The sequence below is a fragment of the Erythrolamprus reginae genome, chromosome 5 (genome assembly GCF_031021105.1).
Source record: "Erythrolamprus reginae isolate rEryReg1 chromosome 5, rEryReg1.hap1, whole genome shotgun sequence".
In the NCBI taxonomy this organism is placed as follows: Eukaryota; Metazoa; Chordata; class Lepidosauria; order Squamata; family Dipsadidae; genus Erythrolamprus; species Erythrolamprus reginae.
Genome location: NC_091954.1, coordinates 113,929,068 through 113,952,293, shown reverse-complemented (window position 1 = coordinate 113,952,293; position 23,226 = coordinate 113,929,068). Strand labels below are relative to the sequence as shown.

Below are 23,226 nucleotides of genomic sequence, written 5' to 3'. Positions count from 1 at the left end.
TTTCTCTATCCACCTTTTCTATCCAATGCATGATTTTATACACTTCAGTCAAGTCACCCCTTAAACGCCGTCTTTCAAGGCTGAAGAGACCAAGGCGTTGCAACCTGGTTTTATAAGGGAGGGGCTCCATTTCCTTCATAAGGGAGGGGCTCCATTTCCTAATTTTCTCTCTCAAGACATGTTTTAATAGAGATAGTCCTCAACTTACAACAGTTCATTTAATGACTGCTCAAGGTTACAAAGGCACTGAAAAAAGTGACTTATGACTGTTTCTCAGACTTACGACCATTGCAGTTCCCCATGGTCACGTGATTTACATTTGGATGCTTCACCATCCTGGGGTTACGCAAACCCCTTTTACAACCTTCTGACAATCAAAGTCAATGGGGAAACCAGGGTCACTAACAGACTAGCGGTTCACTTAACAATCGCGGCAAGGAAAGTTGGCAAATGGGTCGAAACGCACTTCACAAATTTCTCAGCAATGTTAATACTGGCTTCAATTGTCATAAATTGAAGACTGCCTTATTCATACTTGGATGTATTCATAATGACAGCTATCAAAGGGCTTGCTATTTAGCCCACATATCCTTCACTGAGCCGGGGTGGCGCAATAGTCACACGCTACTTCAGCTAACTGCTAGCTGTAGTTCAGCAGTTCAAATCTCACCACAGGCTCACTGTTGACTTAGCCCATCGAGGTGGGTCAAATGAGGACCCAGATTGTTGTGGGCAACATGCTGATTCCATAAACCGCTTAGAGAGGGCTATAAAGCACTGTGAAGCAGTATATACTGTAAATGCTAAAATGCTACTAGTGAACAAGAAACTACTATGGATGTACCATGTAGGCACACAAAATTTTGTTATTTATTTTTAATTTATAAAATTTACTGGGCGCCCATCTTACCACAGGGCAACTTGGTGGCTTGCAATATTATTATTATTATTATTATTATTATTATTATTATTATTATTATTATTATTATTATTATTATTATTATTATTATTATTATTAAACTTTTATGTTGTCCCTCTCTGAGGCCTCGGGGTGGCTTACAACATATAATAAACAATATACAATATCTTAGATCTAATTAATTTGATTTAAAATCTAAAAAACCCCAAAACCATAAAAAACAGTCATTCCATTCACTCAACACATTCATTTGGCCAGGGAGAAAGAATAATATAATAAATAAATAAATATAATCTAATAATAATATCATTTAATTAATATAATATAATGTTATATATAATGTAAATATAATTAATATGTAATTACATCAAATATATATAAATATGATACAATAATTATTAATAAATACGAATAAAATATTATTAAAATACAAATATTGAGTTTATGCTGTGCTCAAACGCCCGATTGAAGCCAATCGAGGCAGTGATGCCTTGCGCGTCGTCCGGATTTGACCGCGGTGCACGCTGGTCTTAGAAGTCTTTTCTTCACCGGTTGGTAACCGCCCCACCCGTCTCTTTCTCTCCTCCACCCACGGGGCTAGGCGCATGCGTGCAGCGTGCCGGGCGTGCCTTGCGCGTGCGCTCGGGGTCGCCGCTGCAGTGATAGCTGAGGGGGGGCTGGCCGCCATCTTACCAGTCGGCGGAGGGGGTGAGGGTTGGAAGCGGCGGCTTCTTCTGGGACCAGGTGAGTCGGGACGCCGAGCGCCCTGGGAAGGCAGGGAAGGCAGGCAGACCGGCCTCGCTTGCTTTGTCTGAGGCAGTCCAGAAGTGGCTTCCCGTGGAGGCTCGTTCCGCCCCGCCCTTGAACCAGCGGCTGCTTTCTCCCGCTTTTTTTTTCTCCTGAGGCGCCGCTTCTTTAGGGGGAGGGGCGGCCCGCTCGAGGCCTGGCGCTGAGGGGGTTCCGGGCTCGGAAGACGCAGTCTGCGGTGGAAATTCCCTCAGGGACTTGAGGCCTGTCGCTTTTTCTCTGCCCGGCCGACCTGCCGGGCTGTTGTGGGTCACGCGTATTGTCTGAAGCGGTGGGGTGGATGCGGCGCCTCATTCAGAGTCTCCTCAGGGACCATGGGGGGGCTTTCATGTAACGGCGGGGGCGTTTTCAGCGCTTGTCGGTTGTATAAACCGCTGCTTTACATGCGGTGAACTAACTCACAGAATGACAGAGGAGTGGGTAGGGACCTTGGAGGTCTTCTACACCGCCCCACCTTGCTCAAGCAGTAGACCTTATGCCATTTCCAGACAAAGGGTTGTCTAATCTCTTCATGAACACAACTTCTGAAAACATGCTGTTCCATTGATGAATTGTTCTGCCTGTCAGGAAATGTCTTGTTTATTTAATCCACAGCTGACATTGGACCATCATCTTTCAGCTGTGGCGAGGGGGGGTGTTCGCCACAGCTGAAAGATGATTGTGGCCCTATCTGAGAGTCTCTACTCACAGTCGCTCATGCCCTTATTACCTCGAGGTTTGACTACTGCAATGCTCTCTACATGGGGCTACCTTTGAAGACTGTTCGGAAACTTCAAATCATCCAGAATGCAGCCGCACAAGCAGTTATGGGCCTTCCAAGGCATACCCATATTTCTCCAGCACTCTGCGGACTGCATTGGCTGCTGATTGGTTTCTGGACGTAATTCAAAGTGTTGGTTATGACCTATAAAGCCCTACGTATCGGGACCTACGGGAAGAGCCTTCTCTGAGGGCCCTGGCCCTCTGGAATCAGCCCCCCCCCCTGGAGATTTGCACTGCCTCCACCCTCCTCGCCTTCTGTTAAAAGTTTAAAGACCTATCTGTGCTGCCAAGCTTTGGGGTCATTGGACCCTAGCCTCCTGGCTGACAAGTGTAGTATGTCTTGCTGTGTGAATGGGAATGAATGATTTTAAATGTTATTAGAGTTTTTAAATATTTTTAGCTATATTAATTGGATTTTTTAGATATGTATATTGTTTCGATATGCTGTGAGCAGCCCTGAGTCCTTGGAGAGGGACAGCATACAAATCCAATAAATTTGTCAGATTTCTAGGCCACCCTTCTCTAGGGGACTCAGGGCGGCTTGCAGCAAAAAATCAATTAAAAAATTACAGATAAAATTATACATCTTGCCCTAAAACCCAAGATTTAAAAAATCCCAACATTAAGCCCATTCATCCAAACTCATCCAATCCTAATCATACTATGGGCCAGAGCAAGATGTCAACACTCAACGGTCTCAGTCCTGCCAGCAAAGTTGTGTTTTCAAACCTTATGAAAGGCCTTTTCCCTAGGCCCTGCCAGGCAACATTGTTTGGCTGATAGGACCTGGAGAAGACTAACTCTGTGGGCTCTAACTGGCCGCTGGGATACATGAGGCAGTAGACTAAGCCATGTAGGGCTTTATAGGTAATAACCAACATTTTAAATTGCGTTTGGAGACCAATCAGTAGTCAATGCAGCTCACGAGTGATGGTGATATATGGGTGTAGCTTGGTAGATGTTTTTCATCTGGTGCTGCTTGTGCTGCCTTCTGGGGCTTTGAAGGATGAGCTGACCACTCCTCTTCTTTGTGGCCACCCCTTAGATATTGAAATGTCTGAAATACGGTGCAGGGACTCTTGCTCAAAGCAGGATGTTGGACTAGATGACTTACAGGATCCCTTCCAATTCTAATCTAATATTGTAAGACCTTAGTCCTTCTTTTGATTAAACTAGACATACCCAGTTCAGCTGATTAATTTTTCTCATTGACAGCAAATTCCTCCTTAGTTCTAGGTTGCTTCTCTCCTTGATTAATAGAATAGAACTCTTTATACGCCAAGTGGGATTGAACACACAAGGAATTGTCTTTCGTGCATATGTTCTCTGTACACGAAATAAAAAAGAATACATTAATCAATCACAAGATACAACACTTAGTGATAGTCATAGGTTACTAATAAGTAATCAGATCATACTAGGAAACAAACACAACAATATAAATCGTAAAAATACAAGCAACACGGTTATAGTCATAAGTGGGAACAGTTTATGGAGTTAATGGATGGATTAGTTTCCATCCATTGCTTCTTATCCTGTCTTCAGGTGCTTTGGAGAATAATAGCTTGATTCCCTCTTCTTTGTGGCATCCTCTCAAATATTGCAAGATGCTATCATGGTCACCCCTAGTCCTTTTTGTTAAATTGCATACCCATATAGATTGACATAGCTTTTTAGGGTTCTATAGATAAATAATTTGTGCCCTTGTACGTTTGTACGTTTGAAAGGTGGATTACAGATTCCATTATTTGCAAGACTGGGTAAGGATGATGGGTTTTGGGAGAGCAAACGGAATGACGTGTAGTGCTGTGTTTGAACCATCCAAGTTGACTGAATGGTCTAAAGCGACTTCCCCCCTCCATCACACCGCACCCCACACTTGTTGCTTTTTCTCACCAAAGTCCATTTATCAACCTCAAAGGAAGTCTTGGATAGGATTGCTTGAGAAGATTGAGGAGACGCACACCAGTGTTTCTGTAGCTACCTTATGCAACCTTGTTGGTGAGATAACCCTGGAAGGTTGGATATCAGGTTTTTGAGGTCTGTGTATGTGATTCCTATTGGCTGGTTCTTCAGCATTTGGGTTTTGGCACTCCTAGTTTAAAGACACAGTTTAAGCATATAATTGTCCTTTTTGTAAGGGTTTTCTTTTGCTTGTTTGTTGTTTTGTTTGAGAACCTCGAGTGATTATAGCACATCACATTTAGATACCATGTTTTTGGAGTTTGTGGACAGTTTGTCTTGTTCAGATTATGAATGCCACAGTTACAAGCAAAGGAACATTTTATTTGGTTTAATTGGCAAGATACCAGCAATAATAGACCACACTTTGTGTATCAAGGCTGAGAACAGAAGAATTTCCTGTGCACGGATGCCTGGATTTTTTCCAGGAGATTTTGGCTACAAAGGAAAATCCTGTCACTTCATGCCAGTTTGAAGGATGGCTGCTTGTCTCTTTGAGGGTTGGGGAAATTATGTGTGTTGAATAAGCAGAAATCTAAGTGGCTATCGTTAAATGACAGTTCATTTTTGCAATGCTAATGATACATGCTTAAAGATGATTATGTGCTGTAGTTCACAATGAAATATTAAATTTACTTGTTAGATTTTTACCTTGGTTTTCTGTGTCTTCAAAAACTATAATTGCTTATAGTATCAAGTCTAAAATGAAGCCACATATAGCTTAGTTAAAATTAAGCTCTTGCAGGCTGGCTTCAGAGGGAGAATGTGATATACAATATGGATAGACAGATATAAAGTAAAAGTTTTTCTTAATGAAGTGTTTGGCAGAAATCATGCTTCAACATAGGGGGAATGGGAGTTAAATGCATCTTTCCATGGGATGCATCCTATAGTGCCATATTTCACAAACAGATAGTCAGGACATTTGTCAGTGGGGAATTTAAAAAAAACTTTCTATCAATAGAAGTAGTAATTCTACCTTTAATTGGATGCCAAGTTTTGAAGAGCTTTATCTGTCAATACCAATACTTTGAATTGTTTCCATAAGGCTCTTGATAGATGGCTCAGGTCTTCATAGTATTTGGATATAGATATAGAATATAGTATGGATATTGAATAAACCTATAGCTGGGTTTTTGCATCACTGGACACTTTTCAGGGGTAGCACCATATATGATGCATTGTAATTGTAAAAGGTAAATTATAACCAGTATATCTGTTAAGGTTAAATCTGGTTGCTAAAGATGAGTTCTGGTGAGCGTGGTAACTGTAATTGTACAAATGTCTTCCTTGCAACTGTCACTTGTAAATCCACTGATAGCTGGTAATTATGGAGAATTTAGAAGCCTCCTCCTGAAAGAATGCAGCCCCATATGGACTCTGGCTTTTACTAACAGCATTCCATCTTGGCTTGTTCTCCCTTATTCCATCATCAAGATTAAGCAATGTTTTAAGAATGCTTTTTGGTTCCTTAGAATTAGGAGCTCTGGAGCTGTGTCATCTATATATCCTAGACCCAACTGTACTACACACTCCAATTGAATGCCATAGTCAATATTGTAGAAAACTTCACCCTAATTCATTAATTTCCATTGTGAGTTATCTATCACAGTGGTCAAAGGGGCTCAGTAACATATGGATAAAATCCTGATTTAAATGGGACCAGATAATAAATGTCATCATTCAGTTGCCAAGACACTACTTTCCCAATCATTTAAACTAAGAATTGAGGATTTTAGATTACTTCTGGTTCGGTACAGTCAAGGCAGTGCCTTTTCAGTATTTATTTTTTAGTAACCTACTTTTATTTTCCAGTTTTTAATATGCTGTACTGCCTAGATGTAAATTTTTTAAGCAATTATAATAGATAAAAATATATACACAACCACAATAAAATATATACAGGTTGGACTTTAAATGTAAGCGCATTGGTTAAAATATTATCCTTTAATCACACAGGGATTCATCCTATACTTAAAGCAGTGTTAATTATCCCCTGAATTGTGAAGACAGTCCCAGCCTAGCTTATTTATCCAGGCTGCAGGGGCAAAGGTTAAGCTGACAAATGCAGCTCTCCTTTCCCTCTGCCCTCTGTGTCCCTTTTTGAAATCTACAAGCTGAAAAGAGTCCATATGACAAGTGGGTTGTGAACATTGTGTGCATTCCATACTCTTGCCAGTTTAAATCATTGTGCTTATTGCCTTAACTAAGGTCCTGAGTTTTGCTGGCAGGATTAGTAACTGGGTCATCTTTCTGGCCCATTCATCAACCAAATCCTTGACTATATTGCAGTAGGTGGAAAAATTCCCCAAATGCATTCAAAGAGCCTTATAAATCCGAATCCATAAGGTGTTTAGATTAGGTCATTTTAATCAGCGTATGCTTTATTGGAGGATGCTGGGGTGAGATGCTAATTGAGATATATTCATGGATGCCATAGCAGACACAAAATCCCAAGGTGTTTTTGACTAGGCAACCTTGGCATGGACTTTCAAATCCCCTAAAGTAGGAAGCCTTCCCAGAAATCACTTTCAAGGGGATCAGGAAAAAAGATGGATAGCACATTATGAATATCCCTGAACTGCTTCAGCCAGCAAAACACACCAACAACAAATATTCAGAATTAGACTATTGGATAGAGCTTTTTGGTCATTGAGATGGAATTCCTGTAGATTTCTAGCCTAACGCATACCATTTTGATATTTTGGTAAACCTGTCTTGACTAAATATGGAAGGTTAGACATTTTTAGTAGAAACCTCCTACATGCTTCTGGATAAATCTGAATATCTGTTTCTGTACATTTATTTCAACTGTAAGTTTCAAATTAAATTACTCCTGGCACCATTATCCCCTTTCCCAAATCTGTTACTATCAGAAAACTACTTAATAAATATATAAAACTGTTTTTAACTGCTCCATTGCATCGCTTCTATTCAAATAATGTAAGGTAACAGTGAGTTTTACAGTAGAATTTTTCTACTGTTTCCCTTCAAATTATTTGTTGCTAATATGGAAACCCAATGTAAAGAACCAGGAACTGAGTCAAAAGATGTATCTGAAGGGAAAGATAAGGAGCAAAACAGAAATTACTGGGTCTCCTGTTAGCTTTTGCTTATTATCTTTGTGGACAGGTTTTCTTTGCATAATCATTCAACGCTATTGCTCCAGGCAAAAGGTAAAGTCGAAACAGCAGCATGCAGAAGTACTTATGGTGAATCATTCTTTCACATTTAAACCACTTCATTAAAAAAACCCTTTGTCCAAGGGTGTATGATTTTCAGTCTGGCTCTTACTTGTTATTTGTTTGTGGAATACTGTACTGTTATAAAAGCAGGGGGGAAATCATCTCAATAGTTTGGAGTATATATGAACAATGCTGATTCCAATTAATCTGTGTGTAGGTATTCCTCCATTTATGATCACAATTGAGTCCAGTTAAGTGAATTTTGCCCCATTTTATGATCTATCTTATAGCAGTTGCCCAGTGAATCACTGCAATTCTTAAGTTAGATAGTTAAGTGACTCTGGTTTTCCCATTGACTTTGAAAGTTGCAAAAGATGATTAGATGACTTTGGATCATAAGTATGAAAAGTGGTCATAACTCCTTTTTTTTAGTGCCATTGTATCTTTGGACAGTCATTAAATGAAAGATTGTAAGTTGAGAACTGTTTGTAACTAGTACATAAATGTGGAATATTTTATAGTCCCTGTGGTATCATCAGTGATTGATTGTCTGAATTAAACCTGAATTTTAGTGGCTGCTTCATTTAATATTAAGAGTCCAGTTTGATTACCACAAAATTAACTCACTAACCCTATTCCTGGACAGCATTGTTATCAATGTTTTTCTGTTATTCAGTTGAAATCTACTTTGTAATTTAAACTTGTTATTTGCCCAATGGAGTAGAAACTAAAAAGATGAATTTCAGTAGAGTCCAGAAGCAAGAATGCCATAAGTTGAGTTAGCGATTTGAGATTTCAGGGGAATCTTGTCAGATTGTGCAGCTGAGTGAATTATTTTGATACCATCATGATGCCGCTATGTAATCAAATACTTTCTGCATACTCTGATTTTCATTTCATGCAGAAACAAAATTCTGATTTCTGTGGAATTACTAAGAACAGTTACTGGAAAACTTTAATCTGTACTTGGTGTGAAATACAGTAGTTCTTAGTAGGCATGTTTTCTGAGTCAGATTTCTATTTTTTTTAACCTTACCTCAGCAAAATGTAGACATTCCTATTAGCTATTTGGTAACTTTCTATAGAAAAGAGTAATTAAAACAGTCCATTGCTTAATCAAGAATTTCTAATGCTGTAACTCTGGCTATAGTGGTTGGCCAGCTCATCTAAAAAATATGTGTTCTCAAAAATTGAAGGAATTGGGAAAAGTACTTGCTGATGTTGCTTAAAATAAAAATTTGTTTTAAAACAAATGTTTTAGAATAGAGAGATGTTTTAAAACAGATTTTTAAAAAATGTTTAAAAAATGCCTGTTTTTTAATTATCGTAATACAACTTCAGCTTTAACAGGAGTGGTTAGTTAACCTTTGTGTTCTACTCAAAAACACATCCTAAAGTTCATTTCTATTTTTCTTACGATCAGGAATGTTTAATTTAGTATATCAAAACTTTTGGGGAGAAATTCCTTAGAGATTTGTAGCCTAAAAAAATATAAATTGACACAAAATGCTGAAAAAATGGAGGTGGGGTGGCTTTTTGATCAAAATAAAAATGTAAGCATCAATACAAATCTAATATTTAAAAAACTAAAAACCCATAATTTAAAAAACATGCAGACAACATACCATACATAAACTATATAGGCCTGGGGAAGCTATCTCAGTTCAGCAGAGGTGGGTTTTAAGAAGTTTACGAAAGGCAAGGAGGGTGGGGGCAATCCTAATCTCTGGGGGGGAGCTGGTTCCAGAGGGTCGAGGCCGCCACAGAGAAGGCTCTTCCCCTGGGTCCCGCCAGACGACATTGTTTAGTCGACGGGACCCGGAGAAGGCCAACTCTGTGGGACCTAACTGGTCGCTGGGATTCATGCGGCTAGGTATGCTTAGGAGATATGCTCAGCATAAATCTAATGCAAAGAAGAAAAGGAGATGGTGTAAGGTTCCTAATTTACTTGTTACTTGTTAGAGAGAATCAGGGAAGCCTGTTGCAGCAAGCAGATTTGTGGACTCTTGATTAGTTCCTTGCACAATACAACAGATGAGGAAGATAAAGATTGGTTTGCTGAAAAACCCAATTGGTAATTGTCTGCCTCTTTTCAATAATAACCATAACCTTGTCTCCTAATTACAGATTGGATATAAACACCATGGAAAAAGAAGACTAAGAATTCATCATGATTGGAGGCCTGTTCATTTATAATCATAAGGGAGAAGTTTTAATCTCCCGGGTTTACAGGGATGACATTGGGTAAGTCATAGTCCTCATCCTGCATTACTTTTGAATCCCAATACCACTTCTTGCAACATTTGAGCTGCTGTTGCTATATATTTTGTGCATGTGGAACTTGTGTATTGTTTATTGTGTGTTGCACCCAGGCTGTGTTCATTTTGTTATCTCATGGTATGTGTTACCTTATATTATTCCCTGGCACTTAGCAATGAAAAATAGGCATTGATTGAAGCAATTCTTTTTATCACAATCAGAGTTCAGTAATTTGTCTAGGCATTGAGGGTGATATCCTGCATAACACTGAATGGTACATACTCTGAGAAATAAGGCAATAATGATATCAGTTCAAATCTTGTATTAAAAAAAGGTGAGACTCATGGAACCTCTGCAGTAATTCTCAGAACAGAGATAAATAAGTATTTCATAATCAAATTAATCAGTCTGTATTACAAAACGTACACATTGCAATATAAAATTAATGTAATAATTAATTAAAATAGCATTACCTTTGTAAGGAAAAGATTAGCTGTAAAATATCCTGCAAAATCCTGAAATTCTAACTATGTTATCCTTATTATCTACAAAACAAAAGTGATCAATTTATATACTACTAAAACACTCATGTCTATTTGATTGTAATCTTCAATTGGGCAAAACAGTTCATCGTAGGGCGACAATTTTTGAATCAATGTACTTCAAATGTGCTAACTGAAAGAAGATGGTCAAATCCAGAACAGAGGACACCATTAACATGTGGCAAAGTTGTGACTGCATCAGTGCTGCTGTGATCATGCAATTCCAACACTCACTCCCACCTTGCTACAAGGAAAAATAAAGGGGAAGCCAATGGAAGGTCTAAAGTCATTCCCACTCCCACTGTTTTGTTTTTTGCCTGCTGGTGGTCATTTTTTAGATGAAAAGTAAAGAAATATCTCTTAAAAAAATGATCCAATGGGTCATGGGTTGCCTCATACCAGTGATGACAAACAGTTGGTATGGGTGCCACAGGTGGCACGTGGAGCCATATCTGCTGGCACGCGAGCCGTTGCCCTAGCTCAGCTCCAATGTGCATGTGTGAGCCAGCCAGCTGATTTTTGGCTTGCCCAGAGGCTCCGGGAGAGCGTTTTTTGGCTTCCAGAGAGCCTCCAGAGGGGTGGGGAGGGCGTTTTTACCCTCCCCTGGCTACAGGGAAGCCTTTGGAGCCTGGGGAGGGTGAAACATGAGTCTACTGGGCCCCACCAGAAGTTGGGAAACAGGCCTTTTTCAGCCTCCAGAGGTTCCGGGGGGGTGGGTGGGTTTCGACCTCCTCAGGCATTGGAAATTGTGGGTGTGGGCACTCACGCATGTGCGATAGCATAGAAACATAGAAACATAGAAACATAGAAGTCTGACGGCAGAAAAAGACCCCATGGTCCATCTAGTCTGCCCTTATACTATTTTCTGTATTTTATCTTAGGATGGATATATGTTTATCCCAGGCATGTTTAAATTCAGTTACTGTGGATTTATCTACCACGTCTGCTGGAAGTTTGTTCCAAGGATCTACTACTCTTTCAGTAAAATAATATTTTCTCATGTTGCTTTTGATCTTTCCCCCAACTAACCTCAGATTGTGTCCCCTTGTTCTTGTGTTCACTTTCCTATTAAAAACACTTCCCTCCTGGACCTTATTTAACCCTTTAATATATTTAAATGTTTCGATCATGTCCCCCCTTTTCCTTCTGTCCTCCAGACTATACAGATTGAGTTCATTAAGTCTTTCCTGATACGCTTTATACTTAAGACCTTCCACCATTCTTGTAGCCCGTCTTTGGACCCGTTCAATTTTGTCAATATCTTTTTGTAGGTGAGGTCTCCAGAACTGAACACAGTATTCCAAATGTGGTCTCACCAGCATTCTATATAGCGGGATCATAATCTCCCTCTTCCTGCTTGTTATACCTCTAGCTATGCAGCCAAGCATCCTACTTGCTTTCCCTACTGCCTGACTGCACTGTTCACCCATTTTGAGACTGTCAGAAATCACTACGCCTAAATCCTTTTCTTTTGAAGTATTTGCTAACACAGAACTGCCAATACAATAGTCAGATTGAGGATTCCTTTTCCCCAAGTGCATTATTTTACATTTGGAAACATTAAACTGCAGTTTCCATTGCTTTGACCATTTATCTAGTAAAGCTAAATCATTTACCATATTGCCGACGCCTCCAGGAATATCAACCCTATTGCACACTTTAGAGTCATCGGCAAATAGGCAAACCTTCCCTACCAGACCTTCCCCTATGTCACTCACAAACATATTAAAAAGAATAGGACCCAGAACAGACCCTTGTGGCACACCGCTTGTAACCTGACTCTGCTCAGAATACTCACCATTCACAACAACCCTCTGGTGTCTATGCTTCAGCCAGCTGCAAATCCATTGAACTATCCAGGGATTAAGTCCAATCTTCACTAATTTATCTATCAGCTCTTTATGTGGAACCGTATCAAAGGCTTTGCTGAAGTCCAGGTAGGCAATATCCACGGCACCACCTTCATCCAACACCTTTGTGACATAGTCAAAGAAATCAATGAGATTAGTCTGACATGATTTGCCTTCAGTAAAGCCATGCTGATTTGGGTCCAATAATTTATTGTTTTTTAGGTGCTGATTTATCCTCTTTTTCAGTAGAGTCTCCATCATTTTAACGACAACTGATGTCAAGCTAACTGGCCTGTAGTTACCAGCTTCTTCTCTACTGCCCTTCTTGTGGATAGGCACAACACTTGCCATTCTCCAATCCTCAGGAACATCTCCTGTTAACAAGGATTGGTTAAACAAATCAGTCAGGGGGGTAGCAATGACAGATCTGAGTTCTTTAAGAACTCTGGGGTGGATGCCATCTGGACCCATTGCCTTATTTATCTTTAATCGTTCAAGTTCTTCTAAGACATCGGCTTCTAAGATCACTGGAGCTGAATCCGTACAGTTGGAGGCAATGCTATATCCCTCTATAGTATTATTTTGTAAGGTGTCTTTTGAGAAAACTGAACAGAAGTAGCTATTGAAATGGTCAGCAATCTCCTTATTCCCATTAATGCATGTATTTTTCCCGGTACTAAGCTTCGTGATGCCGCAGTTTTTCTTCTTCTTATCACTAATATATCTGAAGAAGGTTTTATCCCCCTTCTTTAGAGATTTGGCAATTTCTTCCTCTTTTGAGGCTTTAGCAGCATATATTATCTGTTTCGCCTCCTTCTGTCTCATTTTATACACCTCCCTATCAGCTATACTTCCAGACTCTTTATACCTCCTATAGGCAGCCTTTTTTTCATTGACTATAGTCCTTACATCATTGCTAAACCATAGCGGTTTCTTCTTCCTTTTACCTTTAGTTATTTGTCTTACATACAGTCCAGTGGCTTTTAAGATGGCCTTTTTAAATACAGTCCACTGGGTGCTCGCTCCTGCCATTTTATCCCTCCCCTTTAATTCATTATCTAAATATTCCCCCATTGCATTAAAATTTGTTTTTCTGAAATCCAATACTTTGGTTGCATTATAGGATTGCTCACAATGAGTTTTTACATCAAACCACAAACATAGATGGTCACTGCAACCTAAATTTTCTCCCACCTTGACATCTGAAACCCAATTCCCATTCGTAAAAACTAAATCTAGAATATTCTCCCCTCTAGTTGGTGTCTTAACCAGCTGTGCCAGAGCTGCTCCTGTAAAGGCCTCTACTATATTCTTACTTTTGCATGTAAGGGCACTGGGGATATTCCAGTCAACATCAGGCATGTTGAAATCACCCATAACCACAATATCTCCCTTTACTGCCATTTGGGTAATTTCATCCACCATCTTGTTGTCATATTCCTCAGATTGCCCTGGAGGCCTATAGATCACCCCAATTCTAATGACAGAACCGTCTTTATTTTGCATGCAAATCCAGAGGGTCTCTAGATCTTGACATGTATTTTGAATTAGTGTTGTTTTTAGAGTTTCTTTAACATAAATGGCTACTCCACCTCCCCTTCTCTCTATTCTATCCTTCCTATACAGTGTATATCCTGGTATGGATATTTCCCATTCATTAGAATCCTTAAACCATGTCTCAGTTATGGCAACCAGGTCCAAATTATCTCTAGATATTATGGCCATTAATTCACAGAGCTTGTTGCTCAAGCTTCGAGCATTCGTGCACATTACACGAAGAACATTATTTTCATTATTAGTTTGCCCCTTATCATCAACAACTACATCTATTTTATTTGCAGCTCCCTTTTCATAAGCTTCCAAAAACTGCTTTATCCTCATTGGTCGGGGACAGAAATCACCCACATCAGTTACATCTCTGTCCCCTTTACCTAGTTTAAATGCCTGTCCAAAAAAGTTCTGAATTCCTCACCGAGTACCTGGGTACCTCTGTATGATGGATGCAAACCATCCCTCTTAAACAACTCCCTATTAGACCACCTACTGACATCATGACTTACATAGCCAAAACCTTCAGCTTTACACCACTGCTTTAACCACACATTAAACTCTATGATACACGTTGTTTTATCCTCTTGGCTACAAACCGGTAACACCTCTGAGAAAGTCACTGAATCTGCTATTTTACCCAGCTCCACACTTAGACATTGAAAATCTCTTTTTACTACATTGACATTTCTCTGGGACAAATCATTTGTGCCAAGATGCACCACCACATCAATGTTATTACCTTTACTCACAGCCTTGACAAAGAGCACGCATGCTCTTTCAGCAGCTGAGGAAAAAAAGGTTCACCATCATTGCTTTATACATTCTGTTTTCTAGACAGTATGGATTTGAAACTATGTTCTCAAGGGTGAACTGCTGATTTGTTGCTTTGGGATATTGACCTTATGTCCTATGTAGGAAAGAGATAATATAAAATTATACTATATATCTTTTCTGATTCAAAGAATGATGTTAAAAGTTCTATAGAAAATGTATTTTGTTTGTGACCAGTTGCATGTTGGTTTCTCAGGATTATCACGTACAGACTGATAGTTTTGATTGCTGAAAGATTCTACATATGTGGAGTCCTTATGCTTTAAGCTTGGTTGTTTGCTTGCAGACATTTCATTATCTGACTAGGAAACATCTTCAGTGCTAGAAGAGAATGGGATGTGTTTTCTGTGTATTTGTGGATCCTATATGTTGACTGGAAACCATATTTCTGTGTCACTTAGTTTTTTGGTCATTGAATGAGAAATTTGTCATCTTTAGAGTTTTTCCCTGTTGTGTGGGTTTTCCACACAATTTAGATTACTTCTTGTATTCTCTTAAAACTATTTCTGTTTTACAATCCCAATTACAACAGAATGGGGGTATGTTATCTTCCTTTTAAAATACGCTTTTAATTTTGTTTGAAACATTAATTATTACAGGTGTCAGGAAGCAGTTATACTTGGGCTATGACCTTATCTGGCTGAACTTAACAACTTAAATATTTTCTTAACAGAATTATCTTCCTGGTTAAGGAAAAAAACCCCCAATAATATACATTGAATCCTTGATGGCTAAATTCATACCTCAAAATATTTTTTTGGATTGGCAAATTTGTTCATGTCAGTCAAAAGCTATTTCAGATGTTGGCTGCAGTGGCATACTGCATGATAAGATCGAGAGAGGGATATGGGTTTGTGCTTATCTACGATCACACAGCCTGGTTGCTCCATACTGTACAATTCATACACAGCTTGCCTTTTCTTAAAAGAGCTTTCTTGCTTCTCTGCCTAGCCCAGCTTTTCTTTACCTGGTCTCCTCCAAATATCTTTAAATATGCACAAATTCCATTGAGCATGTCGATTGAGCAGTGCCCATATACTGATTGTGAATTAGAAGTATGGGGCAGGGAAAGCTGGCCTAGGGAATTGAAATGTAGTGCCTTGAAATCTTTTTGTGGGAGGGGGTTTCTTGTCTGTTGTCTCTTCTCCTTTTGGTTTGATTCATTGTGCTTTGTGTGTATGTGTGTTCTAACCTTTCTCTTGTTGCTGTCACTCCTTTTCTTCGCTGACGCCATTTCTGTTCATCCCATCTCATTGGCCGCTGTAGTAATAGGTAAGAGAAGAATGGTAGGAACTCAACATGGGGCACCTGTCCTGGTATATAAAGTCAAGCTCACTTTTGTATCACCATTGACATTAAGGCAGTGTCAAATCAAAAACATGACTATATGAAGTTTGGCTGATCTTAAAGCAGATCAGTTATTATCTTTACCATTTGAGAAACTGGAGCCTACAGATTCTTAGATACGGTAGTTAGAAAGTAGAGACTTCCCCTTTCTGAATATTTTTGTTATTTGAGAGTCATAAGATAAGGAGATAAACTGTATAGAAAACTCAATAACAATAGTCTCCATTCAAATAATTATGAAAGTGAATTTTCTTCGATGTCTGAAGAAGTCCAGATGATTGCTAAACTAATCTTTAAACTTGACATGAATAATAATAATAATAATAATAATAATAATAATAATAATAATAATTTATTAGATTTGTATGCCGCCCCTTTCCAAGGACTCGGAATGGATTTCCAGATTTGGATTTGGGTTTGATTGCTCAGGAAATTAATCCAAGGCCCTGGTAATGTTAATCGGTATATTTCTGCGTCATTATTACAAAGAGGTCTCTGTGATATTAAATATTAAATAATATATGAAGCTGGGCACTTGAGTGATAAATAGCTGTCTTGAATTTCAAAGCATGAAATGGTAAATGGAAGACATCAATGTTCTTGAAGCTAGAACTGATAGTTGATTAGTTACTTCTATTGTAATTGAAAACATGCAATTATTTTCTAGACTTTTCCTTTATAATGACATCATCTACATGTGCCTAATAAAATATTTCCTCTGAATAAAGATACTGTATCTTCATTCTTTTAAGCAACTGATTCCGCTGTTAAGTAATTATTGATTAGGTAATAATAGCTTGTGGTATTTTACAGTATGCAGTATTTATAGATAGTGTTTGATAATGAAAAACGGACCCTGCACTTGCTGGAAAACACTAAGATGAAGAATAACAGTTGTAGTTTCTCCCCTCTTAATATGCCTTTTTAAACTTCATTCTATGTCTTTGCATATTTATTTTGAAATAACTCACAGTTCATGTTTGTCATTGGGTTATCCAGCTGTTTTACCTTCTTCTCAACCTTAACACCCATTTTATTCATAGATTCTGTTTGATCTTCTATTTTTCTTAACATTTTCATTTTCTTGTTTATTAGTCTTGAAATGCACCACATTAATTTCCCATTAATATTTCAGTTCCCATTAAAGGATCTTCCAGAATCAACACCTAGTCATCTGTAAAAGCCTTTAATTTAACAAATTTCTTTTAAAGTCATTAATCCCACAATCCTCTCTTGTGTTTCTATTGAATATTTCAAGAACCCAAATAAAGAAGAGAGGAGACAATAGGCATCGCTGTTTGGTTTCTTTTTGTATTTCACAGGGTTTTGTTAGATATCCATTACCGATTATGTGTCCTTTGGGTGAAGTGTAAATCAATCTTACCCATTTTATAAAGCTATCTCCAAAATTAGTATTTTCCAAAACCTTGAAGAAGAAAGCCCAATTTAAATTGTCAAAGGCTTTCTCTGCATCTCAGATCAATGTGGCTTGTTTTTCATTATGTTGCCTCAAACATTCCAAAATGTCCAACACTTTCCTAACATTGTCCTTTAACTGTCTTTTAGGTAAAATCCCATATTGATCTTCTTGAATAATTTCTTGCTGAATTGTTTTCAGTTTACCAACTAGAATTGACAACAATTTATAGTCATTATTCAGTAATTACATCAAACCTATAGTCTCTTATTAAAGTCAAGTCTTGTTTCTCTTTAGGTATATTGCTATACTAGCCTCTTTCCAATTCTCTGGCATCTTTCCTCCTTGTAGGATAGAGTTCAATGTGTTTTGTAACAATTGTAAAGGTTTATCCTCAAAACATTTATTGTAAGGATGTGTTAATGCACCTGGTCTAGGCAGCTCTCCTAGTTTAATATTTTTATAGCTTCAGAAACTTTCCTTATTGTTATAAATCTATTCATAATCTATCTCTGCTCCTCTGCAATCTTCAGTCAGTTGAGTTTCTTTGGATACTTATCTATTTTCTCTATAGAGAGTTGTCATTTCCTTTATACAAGCTAGAATAATATTGATAAAATGCTTTTTGTATGGCCACATTGTCCAGTAATACAACATTTCCCTCTTGTAAATTCCATATGATGTCGTTCTCCTTTTTTGTAATTTATATCCCAGCCACTCCTGATTTATTTGCAAACTCAAATTTTATTTTATTTTACATAATTATTTTTATATAATTCGTTATTCTCCGTACTGAAGGAGCGGGTCCAGCAGTCACATGGGTTGCTCATGTCCAATCCGGTGGAACTGAGCCTAGTGTTAAAAAAGCTTGCCGGATCCGCCCCTTCCCCAGAATTCGCTCAGTTCGCATATCCTGCGGTTGTATTGTGATAGCTCGTTCAACATTCTAACACCTTCCCTTCGATCTTTTTCTTCAAAAGTAGTAAGAATTGTTTTACCATTATTATTTACTTGCACTAATAGCGCCAGCCGTTTGCGGCTCGGCTTTTTTCCTTTGGAGAAGTTGCGGTTTCGTTTTCTCCCGGCGGTTTTGCCGTGTACGATCCCCGCGGCCGCTTGTGGATTCTTTTAATCCTTTGGCCTGGAGGTTCTGGTGCAAGTATTAATTTATTGATTTATTGATTCTTTATTGTATATATATATTAAAGGGCTTAAGAAATACCTCCTGCGGAGTGAGACGGCTTTCTAGTCTCCTGGACTTAGTCGATCGCTTCCCCTTTAAGACATATTCGGAGCGATTTTTCGGCGCGAAGGCCTTCGCGCCCTTTTTAAATTTAGGCCTCTCGTGTTGGCCTCCTGCCAGCCGCGTAGGCCTCAGTCCACCGCGTGGATCCCGGAGCGGGCCTTGGGACGCCCAGGCTAAATTCTCCACCGGCTAAGCCTCCAACCAGAGTGCCTTGGTTTACTTAATTATAAAGTTTAGGGAGGCTGGCCCCGCTGGATTTGGGGACACGAACTCTGGGTTTGCCCAGATTGTCCTCACGTCTCAGCAGCTTCGAGGCCTCGAAGCAGGATCCATTCCTCTTGGGAAGTCCTTGAAATTCTTCTCCTTATCTATTCAGTTATTGGCTCAGCCTTGTCTTCTGTTAATTGTCAGACTATGGCTACTTTTCCCAAGAGAGGCACAACTAAAGGTCCCAGAGAGGCCAGGCCTACAGGCGATGAGATTACTAGTATCCCCCAGGCCTCTTCCTCCTCTTCTCCAGGGGCCCGCCCCTCGACCAAGGTCACCAGGGCCGAGAAGAGAAGGGACCTAGCCCTACAAAGAATCCATGACAAATCAGCAAAACGTCTAAAAGTGCAGGCCCAAGTACTCAGTAGTCAAGACCCCCCAGAGGCTTCTAGTCTACCTCCTTCTGGGGTCCCTGTGTTATCTCTGGATGAGCCTAACCTAGACAGACCCCAACCTAACCTATGGGGCATAGGTCCAGAGGAACCAGATATTATTGAAGATTCCCCCCAGCCAGGATCCTCCCAGGCCTTTAGGGATTCTTCTGCCATTCCTGCTGATATTTCTAGTTTACCTCCTGAGTTCCAATCTATTTTTGCTGTGTTGTCTAAGGCCATTGATGCCAAACTCTCTTCCATCAATGAGCTTCCCTTACCTCCTCCTCCTTCTCGTCCCTCCCGCCCCTTGGGTTCTTCCCCAGCGGTTAGAGCTCCTATTCAGGATGATTCAGATTCCTCTCAGGACGAATATGAGGATATGGAGGATGATGAGGACCCTTTTCAAGGCCTATCAGATGATGAGGAATCCCAAATAAAGGTTCCTTCTCCAATTACCATTTTCCCTTCTCAATTATTCAAATCTCTCCTCCTCAAAGCTAGGATTTCTACGGGATTAGCGGCCCAGGAGAAACAAGCCTCCACTTCCACTGATCCCCCGGAGGAGAATTTACCTTACTTCACGGAGGAACAGGAGGATAACGAGGTAATTCCTATGCCTAAATTGTTTAAAGATGCCTTACTCAAACAGTGGGATTTCCCAGCCTCTGGCCTTAATCCCTCCACCAAAGACAGAAAGTTGTACAAACTTTCCTCTTCCTATGAAGAGCTTCTATCCTTTCCCAAACCGGATGAACCTGTCAAGATCCTTCACTCGGCAGCGGCTGTGCCAGGAGAGGCGGAGGAAGTCCTCCGCCCAGAGGACAAGCGTATTGAACAAATGCTCAAAAGAGGATTCACCGCAGATTCCTGGGCCATTAAAAGTTCTGCAGCAGCCTCCTTTTTCTCCAGAGCCATGCTGCTGTGGCTTCGCCAACTTCAACAGCATATTCCTCCCGATGACTTGAGGGGTCAACAAGACTTCAACAAGGTCTTTGCAGCTGCCCAGTACGTGGCTGATGCCACCTTGCAATCTACTAGATTTTCTGCTAAGTCTATTGCAGCTTCTACAACGGCAAGGAGACTCCTATGGATTCGCCCTTGGCAAGCGGGAGTACGCCAGAAGTGGCAGTTATCCCAGGGACCCTTAAAGCGCGACCTTCTTTTCGGTGATCTTCTGGATCCACTCCTCACGGAAACCACGGACAAGAAGAAAGTTTTGGGTCCAACCACAAAAAAGGCTACCAAAACGCAGTCCTTTCGTCGCCCGGGGCGCCAGCAAGATCAAGCGGCTTCCTATCAGAGATCTCCAGGTCAGTATTCCCCCCGCTTTCGTTCCCAAGGTAGGAACTCCAGGGGTAGAGGTTTTCGCTTCCAAAGGGGAGCTTCCTCTAACAGGGCCTCAAAAAAACCTAGATGGTAATCTTTCCTCTATTCCCATAGGGGGTCGCCTAGCTCATTTCGCCTCTAATTGGCGTCTCACCTCCAAGGACCCCTGGGTCATTGACACTGTTCAAACAGGCCTTCTTTTAGAATTTATTTCTCCCCCCCCCTAAACGTTTTATTTCCTGCCCTTCTCCCAGGTCCTCCTCAGATTGTAACCGTATGGAGGAGGCCATTTCTCATCTATTGTCCATCAGAGCCATTCAACCGGTTCCTTCCGGTCAGAAGGGCCTAGGTTTTTACTCCATCCTATTTATGGTTCCAAAGTCCTCCGGAGGTTGGAGAGCTATTTTGGATTTAAAGAAACTAAACCTATTCATCAAATATAGGAAGTTTAAGATGCACTCCTTATCTTCTATTTTGGCCGCCATTCACACGGGAGATTTCATGGTCTCCTTAGACCTCACTGAGGCCTACCTTCACATTCCTATAGCCAAATGCCACAGAAAATTTTTACGTTTTTCCTTTCAAGGCAGGCATTTCCAGTATAGGGCGATGCCATTTGGCCTTTCCTCGGCCCCTCGGGTCTTTACAAAGCTCTTGGGGTCCCTGGCGGCCTATATCCGGGCGTCTCCCATCCACATTTTATGTTATCTTGATGATATTTTGATTCATGGGAACTCCCTAGAGAAAGTGAAAACAGACCTTTCTGTCACCATGTCAGTCCTTCAGGACCATGGATTTTCCATCAACTTTGAAAAAAGTCACCTCCAACCTTCCACATCCATTTCTCACCTGGGTTCCATTATCAATTCAGAATCCTCCCAGGTTTTTCTCTCTCCCGAGAGAAAACTTAGTATAGGGGAGTTAATTTCTAACATTTTATCTAATTCTTCAGTATCCATAGTAACTCTGTCTTCCCTTTTGGGGAAGATGGTGTCATGCATAGGCATCATTCCCTGGGCTCGCCTTCATGCTAGGGAACTCCAGTGGCTCCTATTACCCTTTCAGAGATCGGGGCACAGCAACTCAAATCGGCGCATTGTCATCCCACCAAGTGTTCGCAGATCCTTCAAGTGGTGGAAGTCTCCGGCCATGGACAAAGGATCCCCGTTCAGGTGCCCGGATCAATTTGTCATCACCACAGATGCCAGTCTGTCGGGATGGGGCGCCCACGCCCAGGGGATGATAGCCCAGGGCACGTGGTCCCCGGAGGAAGCTTCCAGGCCAATCAATTGGCTAGAGTTAAGAGCCGTTTCCCTGGCTCTGAAGCATTTCTCTCCTCGCATTCCCAACCGGCACGTTCTCATTCTCACCGACAACATTGCCACAAAAAGCCATATCTGCAGACAGGGGGGCACGAGATCCAAGGCTCTCATGAGGGAGGCCCTCAAGTTAGGCCTTTGGGCGGAAAAACATCTTCGGTCGCTCCTAGCCGATCACATCTCGGGGAGCCTCAACGTCCAGGCGGATTGGCTATCTCGAGCAACGATAGACCCAGGAGAGTGGAACCTCCATCAAGACCTGTTCCATCAAATCAGCCTCAGATTCGGCCTACCAATCCTGGATCTCTTCGCGACCAATGCGAACGCCCAACTCCCTCGCTTCTTTTCCAGATTTCCATCCCCGGGAGCGGAAGCAATCAATGCCCTCCGGAGTCCATGGCCTCCAGGCCTACTCTACGCATTTCCTCCAATTCCAATTCTCCCGGACGTGATTCACAAGGTCCTCACCGAGAGGGCCCGAATAATCTTAATCGCCCCTCATTGGCCCCGCCGGCCCTGGTTCGCGGATCTCCAACAGCTGTCCGTCCAGGACCCTTGGCGACTCCCCGTTTCGGGGGATATGCTGCGGCAGGGGGCCTCTTTCCATCCAGACCCGGAGTGGTTCCACCTCACCGCCTGGCTGTTATCAGGAGAGACTTAGAACTGCGTGGTCATGACCCCGATTCAGTGGAGGTCATTTTAAAGGCCAGAAGGGGTTCGACCAATCGAATCTACGACCACACGTGGTCCAAGTTTCACCAGTGGTGTCTACAGGAAGGTCTCTCCCCTCTGTGCATCCCCATACACAGAATTATTTCCTTCCTTATGCAAGGCTTCCATAAAGGACTTTCCACCAGCACCCTCCGGCGTCATCTGGCAGCCATTTCATCTGTCCTAGGGGGTCCCCGCAGACAGCCTCTCCGATCCTTCCCTGAAGTTCAGGAATTCCTCAAGGGCATAGCCAACCTCAGACCTTCCAAGGTCCACAGGTATCCATCCTGGGATTTGCCACGGGTTCTCCATTCCCTCACGCAGGCACCATACGAACCCCTAAAATCGGCGTCCCTCAGGTACCTATCCTTTAAGGTAGCATTCCTGGTGGCTATTACCTCTGCCCGACGCATTTCGGAGCTGGCTGCCCTCTCAATCAGGCAGGACCTTTGTCAATTCCATCAGGACAAGGTAGTCTTGCGACTGGACCCCACCTTCTTACCCAAGGTCAGTTCCATGTTCCACAGATCTCAGGATATTGTCCTACCTTC

At 41.0% G+C, this 23,226-nt stretch overlaps 1 protein-coding gene across 1 annotated transcript in view; it reads left to right on the top strand.

Annotated features, from left to right (window-relative positions):
- The first annotated feature begins 1,506 nt into the window (after positions 1 to 1,506).
- AP2M1 (adaptor related protein complex 2 subunit mu 1) overlaps positions 1,507 to 23,226 on the top strand; it is a 45,226-nt gene continuing 23,506 nt past the window's right edge. The window contains exons 1-2 of the mRNA XM_070753763.1: positions 1,507 to 1,663; positions 9,763 to 9,879. Coding sequence (XP_070609864.1) covers positions 9,806 to 9,879 — 74 coding nt within the window. The 5' untranslated portion in view covers positions 1,507 to 1,663; positions 9,763 to 9,805. The remainder of the gene's footprint in view (positions 1,664 to 9,762; positions 9,880 to 23,226) is intronic.